Genomic DNA, 16,643 nt, shown 5'->3' with positions numbered 1-16,643 from the left:
CTTAGTAATGATTTTAAACCTCAACCTTTAAAATACACTAGGAAAGAATACTTGCCATCAGTTTTGTTTTGTCCAAGTTCCATTACTAATTGTCTAGCGTGAGAGGGTATAACTGCATTGTAGTTTTCTAATATTACCTGAAAATTTTAAATACTTTAATAATTTAAATATAATTTGTTTCTGGATGTATATATATATTTCGTATATTATGAAAGCAATGATATTAGTGTTACTAATTAATGTGTAAGGTATCAAAATTAAATGGAAAATTTCAAATAAACAAACAAATAAAATGGTACTCACCCTCTTAAGCAATAAAGTCCATTCTCGCTTGTGCCGCGGCGAGCGTGCTTGTAAAGTCAGTTGCGCCCGCGGCGCGTCCCAAGGGATCACGTGGAAGGAAAGGGGCGCCCCAGATATCGATTCTACTAACATCATGTTGTTGCACTGAAAAAAAATATCACGATTATGAAAACGACTAAGCTGATAATAATAATATATTTATTTATTTCTCACAAAAACTTACAAAACTTCATAAAATGTATGATATATATATGTATATATATGTATCTTCATATATGATAATCTTCAAGTTTAATAATAAACTCGTATAATTAAATCCAATTCAGTCAATTGGTTATTGCACGATTTTATGAATATTCGGATTAAGATAGGTTAAAATGGATTGAGATTGGTTATTGGGTTTGGGCGTAAATTTTCTATTAGAAATAATCTCATTTTAATTGTGTATTTTCTTAAGTATAAGAAGTTTAATACTTCAACGAGAGAGAATAAAGTATACGAAACATGAGTATATATTCGAAAACCAAACTGATTTAACATTTAAGTAAATATCAAAATTACTTATATACCATTATATGCGACTTGTAAGCCAAAATTCCATCTTCCCTATTTTTAGTCACAAGCAGCATTTTGTCGAAGAGGAAGGCGTGTCGCATCGCCTTCGCGCCGAATACTCTGAAAAAATAATGTTATTAAATTTTTACCCTAAGATTTCCATGTAAAGTACAATTAATGTTTAAAGAACTTTATTTCTCATTACAAAACAGAAATATTTTATTTACATGAGAAACTTAATATTAATATGTATATATTATATACGAGCGAGATACACGTCGCCATTAGCCGTAACAATTTTAGTCAGCTATGTTCATTCTAACATGCATCTTTAATGCCTTTTTGAATTTGTCAAACACTCCAATATTACGAATTTGAGATGGTAATTGGTTAAATAATTGTACACCTTCATACCTAATAGATTTCTTCAAATAATTTGTACGCGGCTTCGGTAAGATAAGCAAACTCGCTCGACGAGTATTGCGTGTCGTTGTGTGTTTGATTTTTTTAAACGACAAGCAACTATGGATTGAGTTATTTAAAATTTTTTTTATCAAGATACAGGTGCTATATACATACAGTTGTTTAATTGTCATAATTTTGGTTTCTTGGTAGATTTTATTAGTCGACAATTAAACATCCTATTTGTAAGCATTAATTATTCGATGTATTCACATTTTTAATGGCAATGTATGACTAGCAGAGGTATTGCGTTTTATTTTTGTAAGGCGTAATTTTTTTAATGTTCTTCAATTCTTAAGTATTCAAAATTTACGTAACTGTTAAATGGTATTTAGGACATAAAATCCGGGTCTCAGTGAGCTCATAAATTTTATTTATTTATTGTTATTTTTAATTACAACAAAGACAAACATTTAAAAAAATGTGTGTGTGTGTGTATGTGTTGAATTTGTGTATATTTAATGTCCATACGATTTTACAAACGTTTAAATATATTCCCTAAGATTTTCGTTTATATAAAGTACATTAAATCATCGTATATGTAAGCATTAATTATTATAGCGATGTATACACGTTTTTAAAGGCAATGTATAACTAACAGCGTTGTTGCGTTTTATTTTTATTAGAAACAGAACACCAATTTTCTCTCCGAAAAATTTAAAGTAATATGATAAAATAATTTACCTAAATGTCCCTTCGGCGCACAACTCTCCGTAAGTTGTCAGATCAGGACCACTCCATCCGTACAGAAGTGACTGGATTTCCTGAAAAATTGATTTGTTTTCATTTGACTAAATTCGTCAGCTCTACCCTCGAACTTTAAAAAAAAGATTACAGTTTTAACTTTTAAAAAAGAATACAGTTTTAACTTTTAAAAAAAGAATACAGTTTTAATTTTTAAAAAAAGAATACAGTTTTAACTTTTAAAAAAAGAATAGTTTTAATTTAAAAAAAAAGAATACAGTTTTAACTTTAAAAAAAAGAATACAGTTTTAATTTTTAATGCTTTATACAAAATTTTACAGTTATTTATTAAAAACTAATTAACTGACAATGTTTGGCATGTTAAATGTAAAACACTGTTAAATATGCATTTAAATCAGTAATACTAAAATCTAAATGCCAATGGTATATAATGGCCAATTTTTATATTTTTTGGCATTGAGAGTGTCCATGGGCTTACGGTCCATGGGCTTCTTACATAACATCAGGTGAGCCTCCTGCCCGTTTACCCACTGATCTTAGAAATTAAAAAAGCTACTGGAGATATTGGGGCCAGTCAGTGACTCTCAGCTGCTCAGCTCATTTAGGTAGGAGAAAGACCTTCCATCCCCCTCAGGTCATTGAACTACATACTCAGGTATTATTATTCAAAAATGATACTAACTTGTACTCTCACAGCGTGTTCATGGCGTCTCTTCATATCGTCTATATGCTGAGCGATTCCAGTCATCTTCAAGAAGGCATACTCTGTTTCCCGCGAAGCACACTGCTTTACAAGGTTCTGAAAAGCAATGAAACCAATTATTCATTAAATTCAAATTCAAAATTTATTTATTCAGGTAGGTAACAATGTACACTTATAAACGTCAAAAAAAGAAATATTACAAGAATTTAATTTTACATTTACTGCCAGTTCTCAAATCAAGGGCGTAGAACGGAAGAGAAGAATTGGCAATAAACTCTCCGCCACTCTTTTTAATCGCCAAGTTTTTTTTTTACACAATGTTTGTAAGGAGCTGCAACCACTACACCATGTTCCATATGACATATTGAGTAATAAAGAATAAAAAAATAGACTGAAAATTGATTTTTAAACACTTGTCATTGATTGTATCCATCGTTGCCGGTTTGTTGTTAGCTGGTTAAGATTGTAGAATATTAACGGCACCTATTGCAGTTAAGATGTTTAACAAAATATTTATTAAATGTACTGTTACATATTTAAAACCTTAGAAACCACCCTATGTCAACCTTTATTTTAGCAAGCTTGCATTCTCCTATTCAACTGTCATTAGCAATATCTTTCAGCCTTTAGTCAGTCCCATTTTACGATTCAAACCGAGCAGTGCCTTTCTAAATCTATAATTTTAAATAAATCCTCTGTGTCAAATAAATAGTTTTTTTTGAAACTTTAAATCCGGGACGTCGCATAACAGTACGTATAACAAGAATGTGTATTTTTTTCATAAATACACATAATTTTTTTTAAATACATAAACATACCTGTAACAACAAGTGATACTTCAAAATCCGTTGCACCGGCTTCAACAAGTAGGACGCAAGTGGCAATGGGTGGTTCAGCCCTAATTGGCGTTCCCTGAACTCCCTTGCACTTTGAGGCTTCGAGGCCAGGGCTGCCAACCTCTCCATAGTGCATGGGTATCCAGTACAATACGATGTGTAGACTGAGAACCCTGATGTATTATTGACGAAGCATCGAGCAATGCAGGTGGCGTCCAGATGGCAGGAATTTAGCTCGGCGCAGAGAGATCTGAAATAAGACAAATAATTGTTTATATTATATTACTCGGAATAATTAAAGTAATGTGTACGAGTACTGTGAATCGACATTATACTTAATATTTATACCTCTAGCTGGCTGGTAGTGAATTCTTTATAAGTATCTAAAGTAGTTATTTATATATTTTATTTATTTATGAACACTTCGTTACATTACAATATAAAAATTGAACATAATTAAATGAAAAGGAGGGCAACTGGCGGCCTTATCGCTTTCGAGCGATTTCTTCCAGGTAACCATGGTTAGTTATCATTCTTTTTTTTTTCTTTTTTTTCAATACTTATTTATTTATTTAATTATAAGTCTATCTATTCACTCTTTAATTTTATGATTCCACCAGTACAAAATAAAAATTAAAACATGGTTACGGTGTTATGGTGGACACAACAAAGTGTCAAGAGATATTATTTAAATCTATATATGAATCTATCTATCTAGGAGGCATAAGGCTTTGACACCGCAAATAGCTAGTCACCGTTTCCGCTTATGATCTCCCTGCTAAACTGTTCCCTCAGTGCAGAACTGATAAACGATAATTGTGACAGGTTTTGAAAGACTGAGAGATTGTTGATGATTTTCTTTGTTAAGTAGCAAAAATTGCTAGCAGTTTAATATACCATGTAAGTTAATATATGCATGTATGCTGGAATTTAAAAAAATAACAGATTTACCGGCGTAAACTAAATATAATATAGGCATCAATTTACATATATCCTTTCTGAATTCTTTTATTTTGCGCAACAAATGCTCTCAATTTGGGCATTGCAAAAAGCTTGCGTTAAAACCTTTATTTAAATATTTTAAATGTAACACGATCACGATAAATTTATTTCGTGACTTGAATGGCCTAACTGTGACTGATGCTTTGTATGAATGTTAAGGAGAATCTGTTCTTGATTCATTTGCAGCAAATAAAGCTACGGAAGACGCACAGATCCAAGGTCTACTTTTAAATAATCATTGTTAAAATAGAAATGGAATTCATCAAATATATTAATTATTAATTAAATATTTAAGACCGTTGTTCCGTCTTTCGTAAGTATGGAAATTATATTTTTACAACAAATTCCTAAGTGAAATTAGAGAATTATCACTGAATAAATTTTTAAATTTATTTAATACCTTTTGCAAAACGTTAATTAATCAACATAGCCTTTTTTTAAATTTGATGAATATTATATGATCGTAATCCTTGGGATTGATTTGCTCCAGTTCAAACAATTTGTATGACTAAAAACTAAGCGATTAAAAAGAGTGGCGGAGAGTTTCTTGCCCGCTCTACGCCCTTGACTTGCGAACTGATAGGAAAAGATAATTTAGAATCAATATACATCTTTTCTGTAGACTTTCATAAGTGTACTTGTTTACCAATATAATAAAGATTTTTTGATTTTTTACATTTCTAACCTTACCTTACCCCGTTGGGAATAGACAAACTCTTCTGATATCACGAGATAAATACGATCACGTGACCTAAATTTAATAAAAAATGCCCCAAACTAATCTACATTTTGCAAGACTTTGACCTATTTTTTTTAATATAGCGCGTTATCGGTCTGATTTCCTAGAAAACTGTTTCAAACGTCACCTTAAGCAATACATATCAAACAATGACCTCAGTAAGCATTTTATTGTTCAACTGATTTAACGCGCAAACGTGACTTTTTAAAGAAATCCTTTGGGGAAAATAAATTGCCTTTATCGGCTCAAGGACTTCTAGAACAACTTTTGACAAAGTATACTAAGCGGTCGATTTTTGTAGTAGATGTAATTTAAGTCTAACCTTATTTATTATAAAGGATATTTATATAAGAATAACACCGATTGTTTCGACAGATTAGTTTTTTTGGACAGGACACATATATCTAATCTAATCTGATATTAAGGCCCTAACCCAGAACGAATTGCTGTGTCAGTATCTCGGGGTGGACTGCGATGCGCAGTGGAGACAGTGGAGTGGATAACAATTAGATATGTAAAACATTAAATTAATGTAATTTTGTAAAAAAAAATTCTGAAATGGATTACTTAGCTTGCGATGAAATATATTGTGTAAATTTCAAAATCACTTCAAAAAATCGCTGTTCGGTTTTTTTCTATCGAGCGAAATTATCATCGTGTATTAATATTTTTTTCAATTCACCTTACTTTAAGAAACGATGACAAAAATTTAAAGAAACAATGTACTTTTTTGGAGTTTGGCGACTATACCGCCCATGGACACTCAATGCATGTGGGCTCATTTCCAGACTTAAAAATTGGTACCTCACCAGACCTCTTTTCTTGAAGGACCTCCTCAGAATCTTCCGCTTGCACCTTATTTATAGAGCGGAGATGACAATGACGACGCCATCTGATGTAACTTCAGACATTGCTAGAAGGCGTGCCTCTCCCGTATTACGTATAGAAGTTGGTACGTTCATACAAATGATTTAAAATCAATAGCAATCACATACATGCTAATCGTATGGATGGATCATAAGATTTGAAAGTCGGCTCGGTGTCATATTAATGCAACGTAATTGATATTATGCGGTAACTGACTCGAAAAACGCGGTCTATACTCTATGCTTTCATTTACAACCTACTTCATGGAGCCTAAGGCTTTTTATATCAAACTAGCGGACCTATCACCTGATAGACGAAGAAAATTGAGAAGTGATCCCATGGACACTTAATGCCAGGACTCAGGTAGCTCACGAATACGTTGCCGGCTTATTAAGATAAATTTTGATGTAAAATATATTCGTATTTTAAGTCGTATACAATATAAAATGGTAAAAAAGGTAATATGAGAACACTTCGATCCTTGTATGAGCGTAATAACAATCACCATTCTATACATTTATATTTTATTGCTAACAAAAAGTTTTCAATCTCTCCTCAGATTAAGGCAAATCCGAATTGCAATCCGCATTGAAAGCCCGATGTGCAAATCCTCCCCTCATCCAACCTTTTGACGTCCCTCGCTATTATTCGGACACCCTTGCTACAGGGACGAATTCATGTTCAACTATAAATCACGACTTATTATTGACGAACAAATGATGTAACTATTTATTCATAATTTTTTTACTCTATACAGTACTTAAACAATACGATAATGTTTAAAATATAATAGTAAGATTTATTATGAAAGAAATTTATTAGTGTGAATTTAATATAAATATATTTTTTTTGTAAATTACTTACAACAACTTCTCCCATTTATTTTTTAAACAAAAAAGTATTATGCGATGCGTAGGACTCGTGATTACATGAGTAAGGTGATGCAAGTGAGTGTTAGTTAAATTACATGTTAGGTCTCAGTAACAACCCCAACTTTTCGTAAAGTGTGTTTCGAAGCCGTTTTTTAATGGTGGACGGTGAGCGGGTAGATATGAAGCAGCCTGTTTATTGAAGGTACTACTCGATACTAAGACATTATTTTTGAAAATCAAATTAAACACCTCCGAATTTAGTTAACAACCAACTGGGTAACTTGAAATAAAATATTACCTGAGATATAGATTTTTGAAATGAATTATTAATAATAGCGTAAATGCATCCCTGTCTCCACGCCAGCTTTTACATTTGTAGAGGATTTATAATAAAGAGTGTGTAACTGCTAACTATCACATATGGTGAAACAGCTTAATTTGTATATTTATGAATATTCTTGATAAAGTGAATCGTCTATCTATTACCAACAAATAAATATACATTATTTACAATATTACCTACCTATAATAATAATAATTAACAAATGGAAAATTAAAACAAATTAAAAGTTTGATTCCGTGGCAATGTACCTTCAATGTTGGAATTTCCTGGCTGTACATACTTATTCGTTGAGCGAGGAAATCACCTCTGGTGTCACCGGTACTATCTACCAGGCGGCAACCTAACTCTTTAATTAGCGCATGTGAACTTGAAACCCAGCCAAAAGTCTTAATACAGCAAGGAAATGCTGCTAGCGTTAAAGGTAGTGTGCCACAGGGATCAAACAAGTTAATTTTCTATTAAACCATTTTTTATTAAACTGTAGGTTATTAATATTTTTAATACTGTATATATTTTGTCTGTTCTAAACAAATCGATTGCTAAAATATGTCATTTATAAAAACATTTTTTTTATAGTAAAGGGGTCAAACGGGCAGGAGGCACACCTGATGTTAAGTGATACCGCCGCCTATGGACACTCTCAAAGCCACAGGACTCGCGAGTGCGTTTTCGGCCTTTTAAGAATTGGTAAGCTCTTTTCTTGAAGGACCCTAAGTCGAATTGGTTGGGAAATACTTCAATTGTATTGTCTATTTTAGTAAATTGTCGTTGATAACTACAATCTTATTTGTGTATTTATAACATACCGTTAATGACTCATTTATAAGTGAAATTGTACCATTATCGGGACTTCCTTCAAATTATTCAAAACAATATTTCTCTGAACAATTTACCGTATTTGTAACAAACCAGTTAAAATTAACCATTGTATTATATACATACTTGTTAAACCCGTAGATGTCTTCTATATTGTTGAATAGTTCTGTCAGTTCATCTTCAGAAAATGTCGCATCCCGTCGCCAGACGTGTAAGTAGCCCTGAAATTAGAAAACATTACAATGCTTTTTCATACATGTATGTATGTATGTTAAAAGTACACTACCCAAAGGACTATACGTTCAAAGTTTCGTTGCTAACAAAGATTAGAGATTTTCTCTTCTGTCTATTCTCTCTAGTCTTTCTAAAAGTTAAATTAACGATATTTTTCTCCAACTTCGATGTAAAGCTTGTGTTAATTCGGTCTTAGCGTCTACCTTCATATGTTATCTTCAATATGTTAAATTTCTTATTCAATCACATATCATTAAAAAAAGCAATGACATGATTCTGTTGCTAGATCACCGCAAGGTTGCGCAATTGATTACATATTTTTATTGCAAAAAAATTCTACAAATATAATTATTACTAAGGAAGTTAACTAATGTATTAACTGTATCGTCTGATAAATGAACAATCTTAATTATTTGTATTAAAAACTTGGCGATTGAAAAGAGTGGCGGAAAGTTTCTTGCCAGTTCTTTTTTTATTTGTTTATTTTTATAAAACAAACGGGCAGGAGGTTCACCTGATGTTAAGCGCTCAATGCCAGAGGGCTCGAGAGTGCGTTGTCGGCCTTTTCAGAATTAGCACGCTCTTGAAGGACCCTAAGTCGAATTGGTTTGGAAATACTTCAAAAATTATGCACATATTCCTTTTATGTAGTATCTACATATATACATTACACATAATTAAATATCCCATGTAATAGAATTCCCGTACATCCCCAACCAGATCGTGATCGTGACTCACGGTCACTTTCTAGTCACCGTGACAATGACAACCGGTATTACCACTTGCATTGTCTTACAATTACTCACATTACATTTTAATGTTTATCATTACGAGTATACCCTGTTATACAGTCCTAGACACTACAATAAACATCCTGAGGACGAAATACATGCATTATTTAATTCTTAGAGAATTTTAACGCAATCTTCTCGTACATGTGAGGATAAGAGGTTAAGGATCTATCTATCTATCTAAAATTGGGCAAATGGAAGAAATATATAGTGGAGTTGAATAGTTTATGTATTATTCATTCTGAATGATCGATACACTATTTAAATAACTTCACTCGATAGAAAAAAAAATCCAAACATAGCCAATTTTTGACACTTCATTCATTTATGGCGAAAATTTATATAAAACAAACGATATGTTTTACCGCAAACCAATTGTTAAAATTACATTAATTTTAACGTTTAACATAACTAATTGTTATTACGAGCCGGCGCACTTTAGTCACGGTAATATTATGTCATAATATTACCGTGCTTTAGTTCTCCAGCTCTCCATAGCGCAGCGCAGTCCTCCCCGACTCCCGACACACTCACAAAGTAATTCTTGCTGGGACGGGAGCAGCCTTAAGTATTGTTATTGCGAGTCCCTCACTATGTGCGGAGTGCATTCAGGAAAAAGCGTGGGGTTTGTCATCATTTTTTTCGCAAATCGCAATCCAGAACCACGAGCGAGCTATATTCACATACTGGATATTATGTACTACGAACAAATATAAAAATATATGAGCTGCTCTCGCGAACTTTGTTTCACCTTAATACGAATTTTTACTTAGCCTCCCCTTTTTCTATGCTACATAGACACTCTTCGCTTTTCCGGAATAAAAACCTAAGTAATGATAACATTTAACTTTCCGATTTTCTAACCGTAACAACCTCAAAGTTAAAGCAATTAAACTATATTGTATAAGATGTGGTGGCGCTACGATAAAGCTAAGTTTCTGATAAAAAGACGGAAACTAACTGGCGAGCAAGACAGTGAGCTTATTGACCTTAGCATAAAACCTACCATTGATTTGAATCAAAAACTTATTATTGAAAGCCATTAAGACGAACATTCAAAGTTTTATTATTTTTTGAAGTTATGATTGTATGGACAATGTTGTGTTGAATAGCTAACCCAAAGTAGTAGAAACTGGGGAAATGAAGAGAAATATTAGAAAGGCATGTTAAACTAAACTGGCATACAGCCATCATAAACTGTCCCTGCATTCCAGACAGACCACTTCCAGAGTAATGGTGAAATATATAGTAAAGGTGATGGTGTATGAATTTAAAGGCTATGATGATATTTGAACCAAATAATTACCCACAAGTGGATAATTTTTAGACATTGACAAGCATCTTACTTGTGAAATAAGTAAAAACATAAAGCAGCTAAACGAGGCATTCAAAAACGAATCTTTATTTTAAAGAAATAACCGAAATTTCTTGTTAAAAGTGATGTAACTGTATTTTTATTGCTGGTTAAGAAATCCTACAGTGTCTTTCCCTCACTTTACTCGTACTGTTTCCGTTACTATATCTTCACTTATACCCTTGACATGAACGCAAATTGAGTTTAGCGGTGCAGTTTACAAGCGACGATAAATTGTCTATTGTACTTAGGAAATCTAGTCTTTGCTTATCTTAATATAGTTGGGTTCATTGGGCTATTTTCAGTCTACCTTATTTGAGCGGTATTAGAGACAATTAATAAGATAGTAATTGGGAAAGTGGGCAAAGGCTTCCTCTATTTCTTTGCACACTACTTTCCTGTCCTTATCTATAGTTTTACTATTAAGTTTACATCAACGATTTCGTCTGTTTACTCCACATTGGCATAAGTAATTTCTTTCCTCACTATTTTAGAGCTTTCTTTCTCGAAAATTCTCTTGCATTCATCTACTCTGACCGTTTATCTTGTCATCCTTCGAATCTCTCTCATTTTCTGTGTTTGTGTGTGTATCTCCACTTTTCGATGTTTACTGTATGCCTTATCCATTGCCATTGCAAGTTTCCGTATTCTAGTTGTAATATTATAGTGCGATTTCTGATAATTATGTTTTGGGGTTTCTCGAATTTCCTCAGTGCCAACATGCTTCTCTCACGCTGGCCAAATTGCAGGCGAAGTTTGCAATAAAAGTGCTCCCATAATACAAGAATGACAAGTGAACATAGAGACATGATGTACGAGTCGAATCGTCGATAAATAAAACTCTCACCGATTAAACTTGTAACGGTAAGTCATCCTGTATATAGGTTGAATAGGGCTGCCAATTTGATTTAATATTATAAATTTAAATGTTAAGTTAAAGTTTTTATCTCTTATTACGTCCTCGTCTATTATGAATTCGTTTTTTGTATAGATTGTATGTTTTTTAACTCTTTAGCTTATAAGGAATTTGAAGAAAATTGTACTGTGGTGTAGCCCACTACACCAAAGTTAAACCCTTTACTTTACTATTTGTCATTTTTAAGGAGTAATAAAGAGCTTCAAACAAAGTATAGGAAACTTGTTCAATTAGTTATCAATTTGGACGTAAAATGAAGTCTACAAAAAATCTATTTACTTATCTAGAAGCTTTCAAAAAGGTTAAGCTAAGAAGTTTGAGAAAGGTTTTAAACTATTACTTAACAAATATACATGCAAAAAAAATGCATTTTCGACCCAAAAAATACCAGACGCACGCTATTTCCCAAGAACGCCACAGCAAAAGTGTTTGTATTGTAAATCATATACATAGTTATGCACACGTTCGTATTTTTGTAAACCCTAATAGAGATCAATATGCGCGGGCGCAGGTACAAGCTCATTCACGATCAGTAAATAGATCCAATAAAATAACTGTATCACGCCTACTTAAACCTAGATATTTTTATTGGCGTCCTACACATTTGTAATCCATTGTAATTTTACGAGGGTAGTGTATACTTTTCCAATAAACTACAAATTTATATAGCGGGTTCCGTACAATTTATGGACATATTCTGATTTCTGAATCGAAACTTAGACGCAGTATGTCAGAATACTAATTTTGACGTACAAAAGTAAAGCGTCGCGCTAAGTTTTAGTTCTCACTTACCGCTAAATTTGACTAAGCCACAAATTCAATACGATTTTGACACACAGGAGTCTATATAGCGATACCGCTAAGTTTGACTTCCATATGTCAAACCCAACGTGTTTAACCGCACTCGCGTTTAGTGCTTAATCTCGACTCGTGATTCTTGGGGTGGTGGGATCTGCAAACCTTTGTAGGCTGTTGCCACCACCACAGTTATATAAGAATGTAGATTTATATATATGATATAAATCTACAGTATTATACTATACTAGATATCAGAACTAACACGACTTCCCCTTCGCTGTAACATTCTTCCTTCCTTCATTTGTTACTAACGACAATCTCTAGCTTGGAGTAGAGAACCGTAAATAATCGTATAAAATTACGCATGCAAATCCCAAACGACTTCATTCAACTGGAGACGATACTCAAGACTCCCACGACGGTCAATATTGAACGACAACATTTATTTAAAACCACATGTTATTTTATTTGTTTGATGTTATGATTGTGTATTTATATACGAAAATCTTAGGAACGGGTATATAGTATGAATATTTCATTTCAGCATTTTTTTAATACTGTAAACGTTTGCCATACAAAAATTTAATAAAGTATTAATATCTCTTTTTAAAAATAGCAGTTACAGAAGGCTGGGATATAAATAGAAGGGTTGGCAAAAAAACTATTTCGGGGTGGGCCCTTATCATTTAAGGGCATAAAAATACATATTCTTAAATCTACCACAATTACATCAAAATCCTTATAAAAATCATTATAAACACATTTACGACATTATTATCATAAAAAGAAAATTAAAAAAAATCTAATAATTAATGAAAAATCATTTATAAAAAGAACTAAAATTGTAATTGCCTTAAAATTAAACACAAAACCGTAAAATGTCTATGGATATAGAGTTTGCAAAATATCTAATGAGAAAATTAATATTCACATATACAGTTACTGCGACCATTTCAACACCGTCTATATCCTATCCTAGAAATACATACAATTAGCAAAAAAGTCTATCCATCCCGTATTAGGTCCATCCCGTTAGATACACCTTTAAAAATGGCATGCGAAAATCACCTTTAAGACCTCTACAAAGCATTTGAATTCGTTTGAAGTGCCTGCCTTAACTAACCATAATAACACGACCCAAGTTCTAGTATAGAAAGTTTTAAAAGGAGGCTGAAGTAATACTGGTGGTAAAAATAATCGATCAATATGTCAAACTGTCAGGACCATATTAAAGTGTCATAGTGTCACTAACGGGTTATTTCTGTACGTTGATCTGGTTGGCGTTAGGAAGAAATCTGTTTTGTATAAAGAAACTATTTAATAAGGAAAACTTAATAGTATATATAAAAGTGCGTCGTAAAAGTTTTATTCAAAATCTCATCTCATCAAAACCTACGGAATTACTGCGAATTCCGAATTTCCTACAATTAGGTCATAGACAAAGGATTTGTGATAAAAATAATTTATTCCGTTTCGACCCCAGTACTATTTTGATAATATGGGCCTCGGTCTACTAAAATCGATTTACACAAGGTCAGTAATGCGTTGCTAAGTTACACATTAGTAAATAAATCTTACATAACATTCATATCAAATAAAATATTAACCATGTTAGTAACTAAATAGTAAATAGTGAGTGTACGTATATGTATAAAGAGTAAAATTTACAGTCGAGTCTGCGCGAAGTATGGCTCCCGTATGTGAAATCCAATACTTTTTTTTACATAATATGGCCGTCTTTCATGGCGATAAGTCTCGTGTTGGGATATTACGTATAATTACACGAATTTATAAGATATGCACACAAGAGATATAATAGTCATCGTAATATATTTAAAAATGAATTCATCTAACAGAGTTTGTAATACAAATCGCTCTCCTAACACAGAGTATAATAATCAAAATTGTAGATAAAAAATTTCCTACTTTTACTTCCAAATTTAAATATACCTCATTAGATACATTTCAAATGTAACCACAGAATTCGTTTATTTTTCTTACCGCCATTTCCTATGTCTTTGAAATATCAGATGCGTTCCATTTCACACCTCCTACGTTTATATTTAAGTTTACGCAATGTTGCAGTCCCAAATTTTAACTTAAAAGATTATGTTTCCGGTATTTTGTTACTAATTTGTTTGGATAATAAAATAAAATCCAATTCATTTGGTTTGATAGTGGCGCGGCTTGTTTTTGTTATTAATGGCTAACGATTACTCGATTCTACCAAAGAACACATAAAATGTTTTCTTTTTACGATAGTCTAGAGTCTAGACCTAGCCTTTATCTTTTATCTTCGGACGGGGTAGTGCGCATACTTACATATATTTAACTATTTATTAACAATTATAATACACTAAGGGCCCGTTTCACAATGTATGGATAAAGTACTAAATAGCTAAGCAACACATAAATTATTCGAAAGATAAAAGTTCCGAATACTTCACATTTCATGACAAATAGCGCTATCTGACAGTCGTGAAACGCAAAAATACTGTTTATCCTACCAATAAATAATAAATAGCTTATTTGGAACTTATCCGGACATTGTGAAACAGGGCCTAAATGAAATAAATCTAAGAACTCACCTCTACAACTTGTCTCAAATCCTCGACATACACGTTCTCAGTCTGAACTATTTCCGCGCACACCCTCTCCAGCTGAGACAGCCCGGATAATTCTTCTAAGTTGTGATCTGAAACATACCGATGTAATAATAGAATGGACTAAGATTAGGCTATTTTCATTCGGTAAGAATCCAATACAAACATCGGATGACAATTTTATGTGAGCCTAAACGTGTATTGATAAAATAAATAATTTGTATTTTAAAATGTTGGTACTAGTTTCAATATTAAGTAAAAAACCTAGCATTTTTGTCACGTGGTTTCATTGTAGTTGCCGTTTGTAACATGCAAGGGTTATATAATAATATGATTTTTTTTATAATAGCATTAAGAAATAAGTAATTTAATAAAAAAATACTAATGACTATCACTCACTTGTTATCTCGGTCCGACTCTCCTCCGAAACACTCGTCTTAAGTATTCCGGTACTGTTCATAAAATTGTTACTTCCATTGCCAGATGTCATATCTGCATCGCTATGGTCATCCAAGCTTTCTATAGACGCGAGGTACGCTGAATTCACTCCTTTATTTTGTACACCACTACTAGACGTTGAGCTTGACGAGGCTATAGAACTCATTGACAGTGGCCTTGTGACTTGCAATGGTGGATTAAGTCTAGCCATCTCCTTCTCCGGCCTTAAATTTCCGGTTGAACCTACCGATTGAGGATAAGGCCCGCTCTTAACCAACTTTGATTCTTTTCTAGGCAACGTGTCGTTCAGCTTAGCTGGTGATATAAGTGGTGTAGATGTATTAGGTTTTAAGGGGGAGTTATCTTTAGACGATAGTTTAGTATCGAATTCTCTGTCATTCGATATAGACATTTCGATAGATTGATCAATATATGGCAGTGAGAGGGACTCGAACGCAGTTTTGTTATTGTTAGGAACATCGTAAATCGCGGGTTGGTTATTAGTGGGAACATCATAAGTTTCGGGTTCATCAATTTTAAAATCTGGCTTGATTAGAGGAGGTGAGTCTTGGATTTTGTTAAGCTTCAAGTTAGGTTGATCGTAAATTTCCACTGATGGTAAGATTTCTAAACCAGATTGTGAAATTTTTGATGTAGCACCCACTAAAGGTATATTGCACTTCCTGCCTGATGATCTCGTTATATTAACTGTTTTCTTTTGAAATCGCAGTGTTGTAGTCTCCGATGCACTGGATAGCATACGTTTAACATTTGGCGAGAGGTTATCGAAGGCATCTGTCTTTGCTTCTTTAAACGTCCTTTGGATTTTGTCATCACTAGGATCACTTTTATCACTTACACCGTCACTTTTTGTCCTAAGGTTGTAAAGGGAACTTTTGTTTAGTGTTGCTATTGGAAGTTTAACACTTCCTATGATTTTTGACGGGTGTTTTGGTGGGCTGGGGTGGACTGTGTTTTCTTTGTTCTTATCTTCTGTCATAGTTGAGTTTGGTACTGGTGGGTCGTTGCGTGCATCTTTGGCAGTTTCAAGAATGGCCACTTCTGGTCTTAGACTTTTTGCTGGTTCTAGAAGAGCATCGTAAATACCGATTAGGGTTGGTGTGAGATCTGTTGTGCTACCTGAAACAAAGAAAACTTAGTTAGTTATATAATACTAGATCTTAATAAGCATTTACTTAAATATAATGTTGAAACATTGACTTATTTTTAATGTATACTTCAATAAAAATAAGAAAAACTATAGAGCTTAAAAATTTGAAAGCCAAAACACATAAGATTACACAAT

General features: G+C 33.0%; 1 protein-coding gene across 3 annotated transcripts in view; it reads right to left on the bottom strand.

Moving 5' to 3' along the window:
- LOC110997772 overlaps positions 1–16,643 on the bottom strand; it is a 71,442-nt gene that overhangs the window by 6,543 nt on the left and 48,256 nt on the right. For all 3 annotated transcript variants that reach the window (XM_022266083.2, XM_022266085.2, XM_022266084.2), the window contains exons 2-10: positions 15,299–16,477; positions 14,885–14,991; positions 8,330–8,424; positions 3,547–3,814; positions 2,708–2,824; positions 2,005–2,084; positions 873–978; positions 304–447; positions 56–137 (exon numbers count right to left, since the gene is read on the bottom strand). In XM_022266083.2, coding sequence (XP_022121775.2) covers positions 56–137; positions 304–447; positions 873–978; positions 2,005–2,084; positions 2,708–2,824; positions 3,547–3,814; positions 8,330–8,424; positions 14,885–14,991; positions 15,299–16,477 — 2,178 coding nt within the window. The remainder of the gene's footprint in view (positions 1–55; positions 138–303; positions 448–872; positions 979–2,004; positions 2,085–2,707; positions 2,825–3,546; positions 3,815–8,329; positions 8,425–14,884; positions 14,992–15,298; positions 16,478–16,643) is intronic.

The sequence above is a fragment of the Pieris rapae genome, chromosome 9, assembly GCF_905147795.1.
Source record: "Pieris rapae chromosome 9, ilPieRapa1.1, whole genome shotgun sequence".
Taxonomy (NCBI): domain Eukaryota; kingdom Metazoa; phylum Arthropoda; class Insecta; order Lepidoptera; family Pieridae; genus Pieris; species Pieris rapae.
This window is presented reverse-complemented; position numbering and strand designations above follow the sequence as displayed.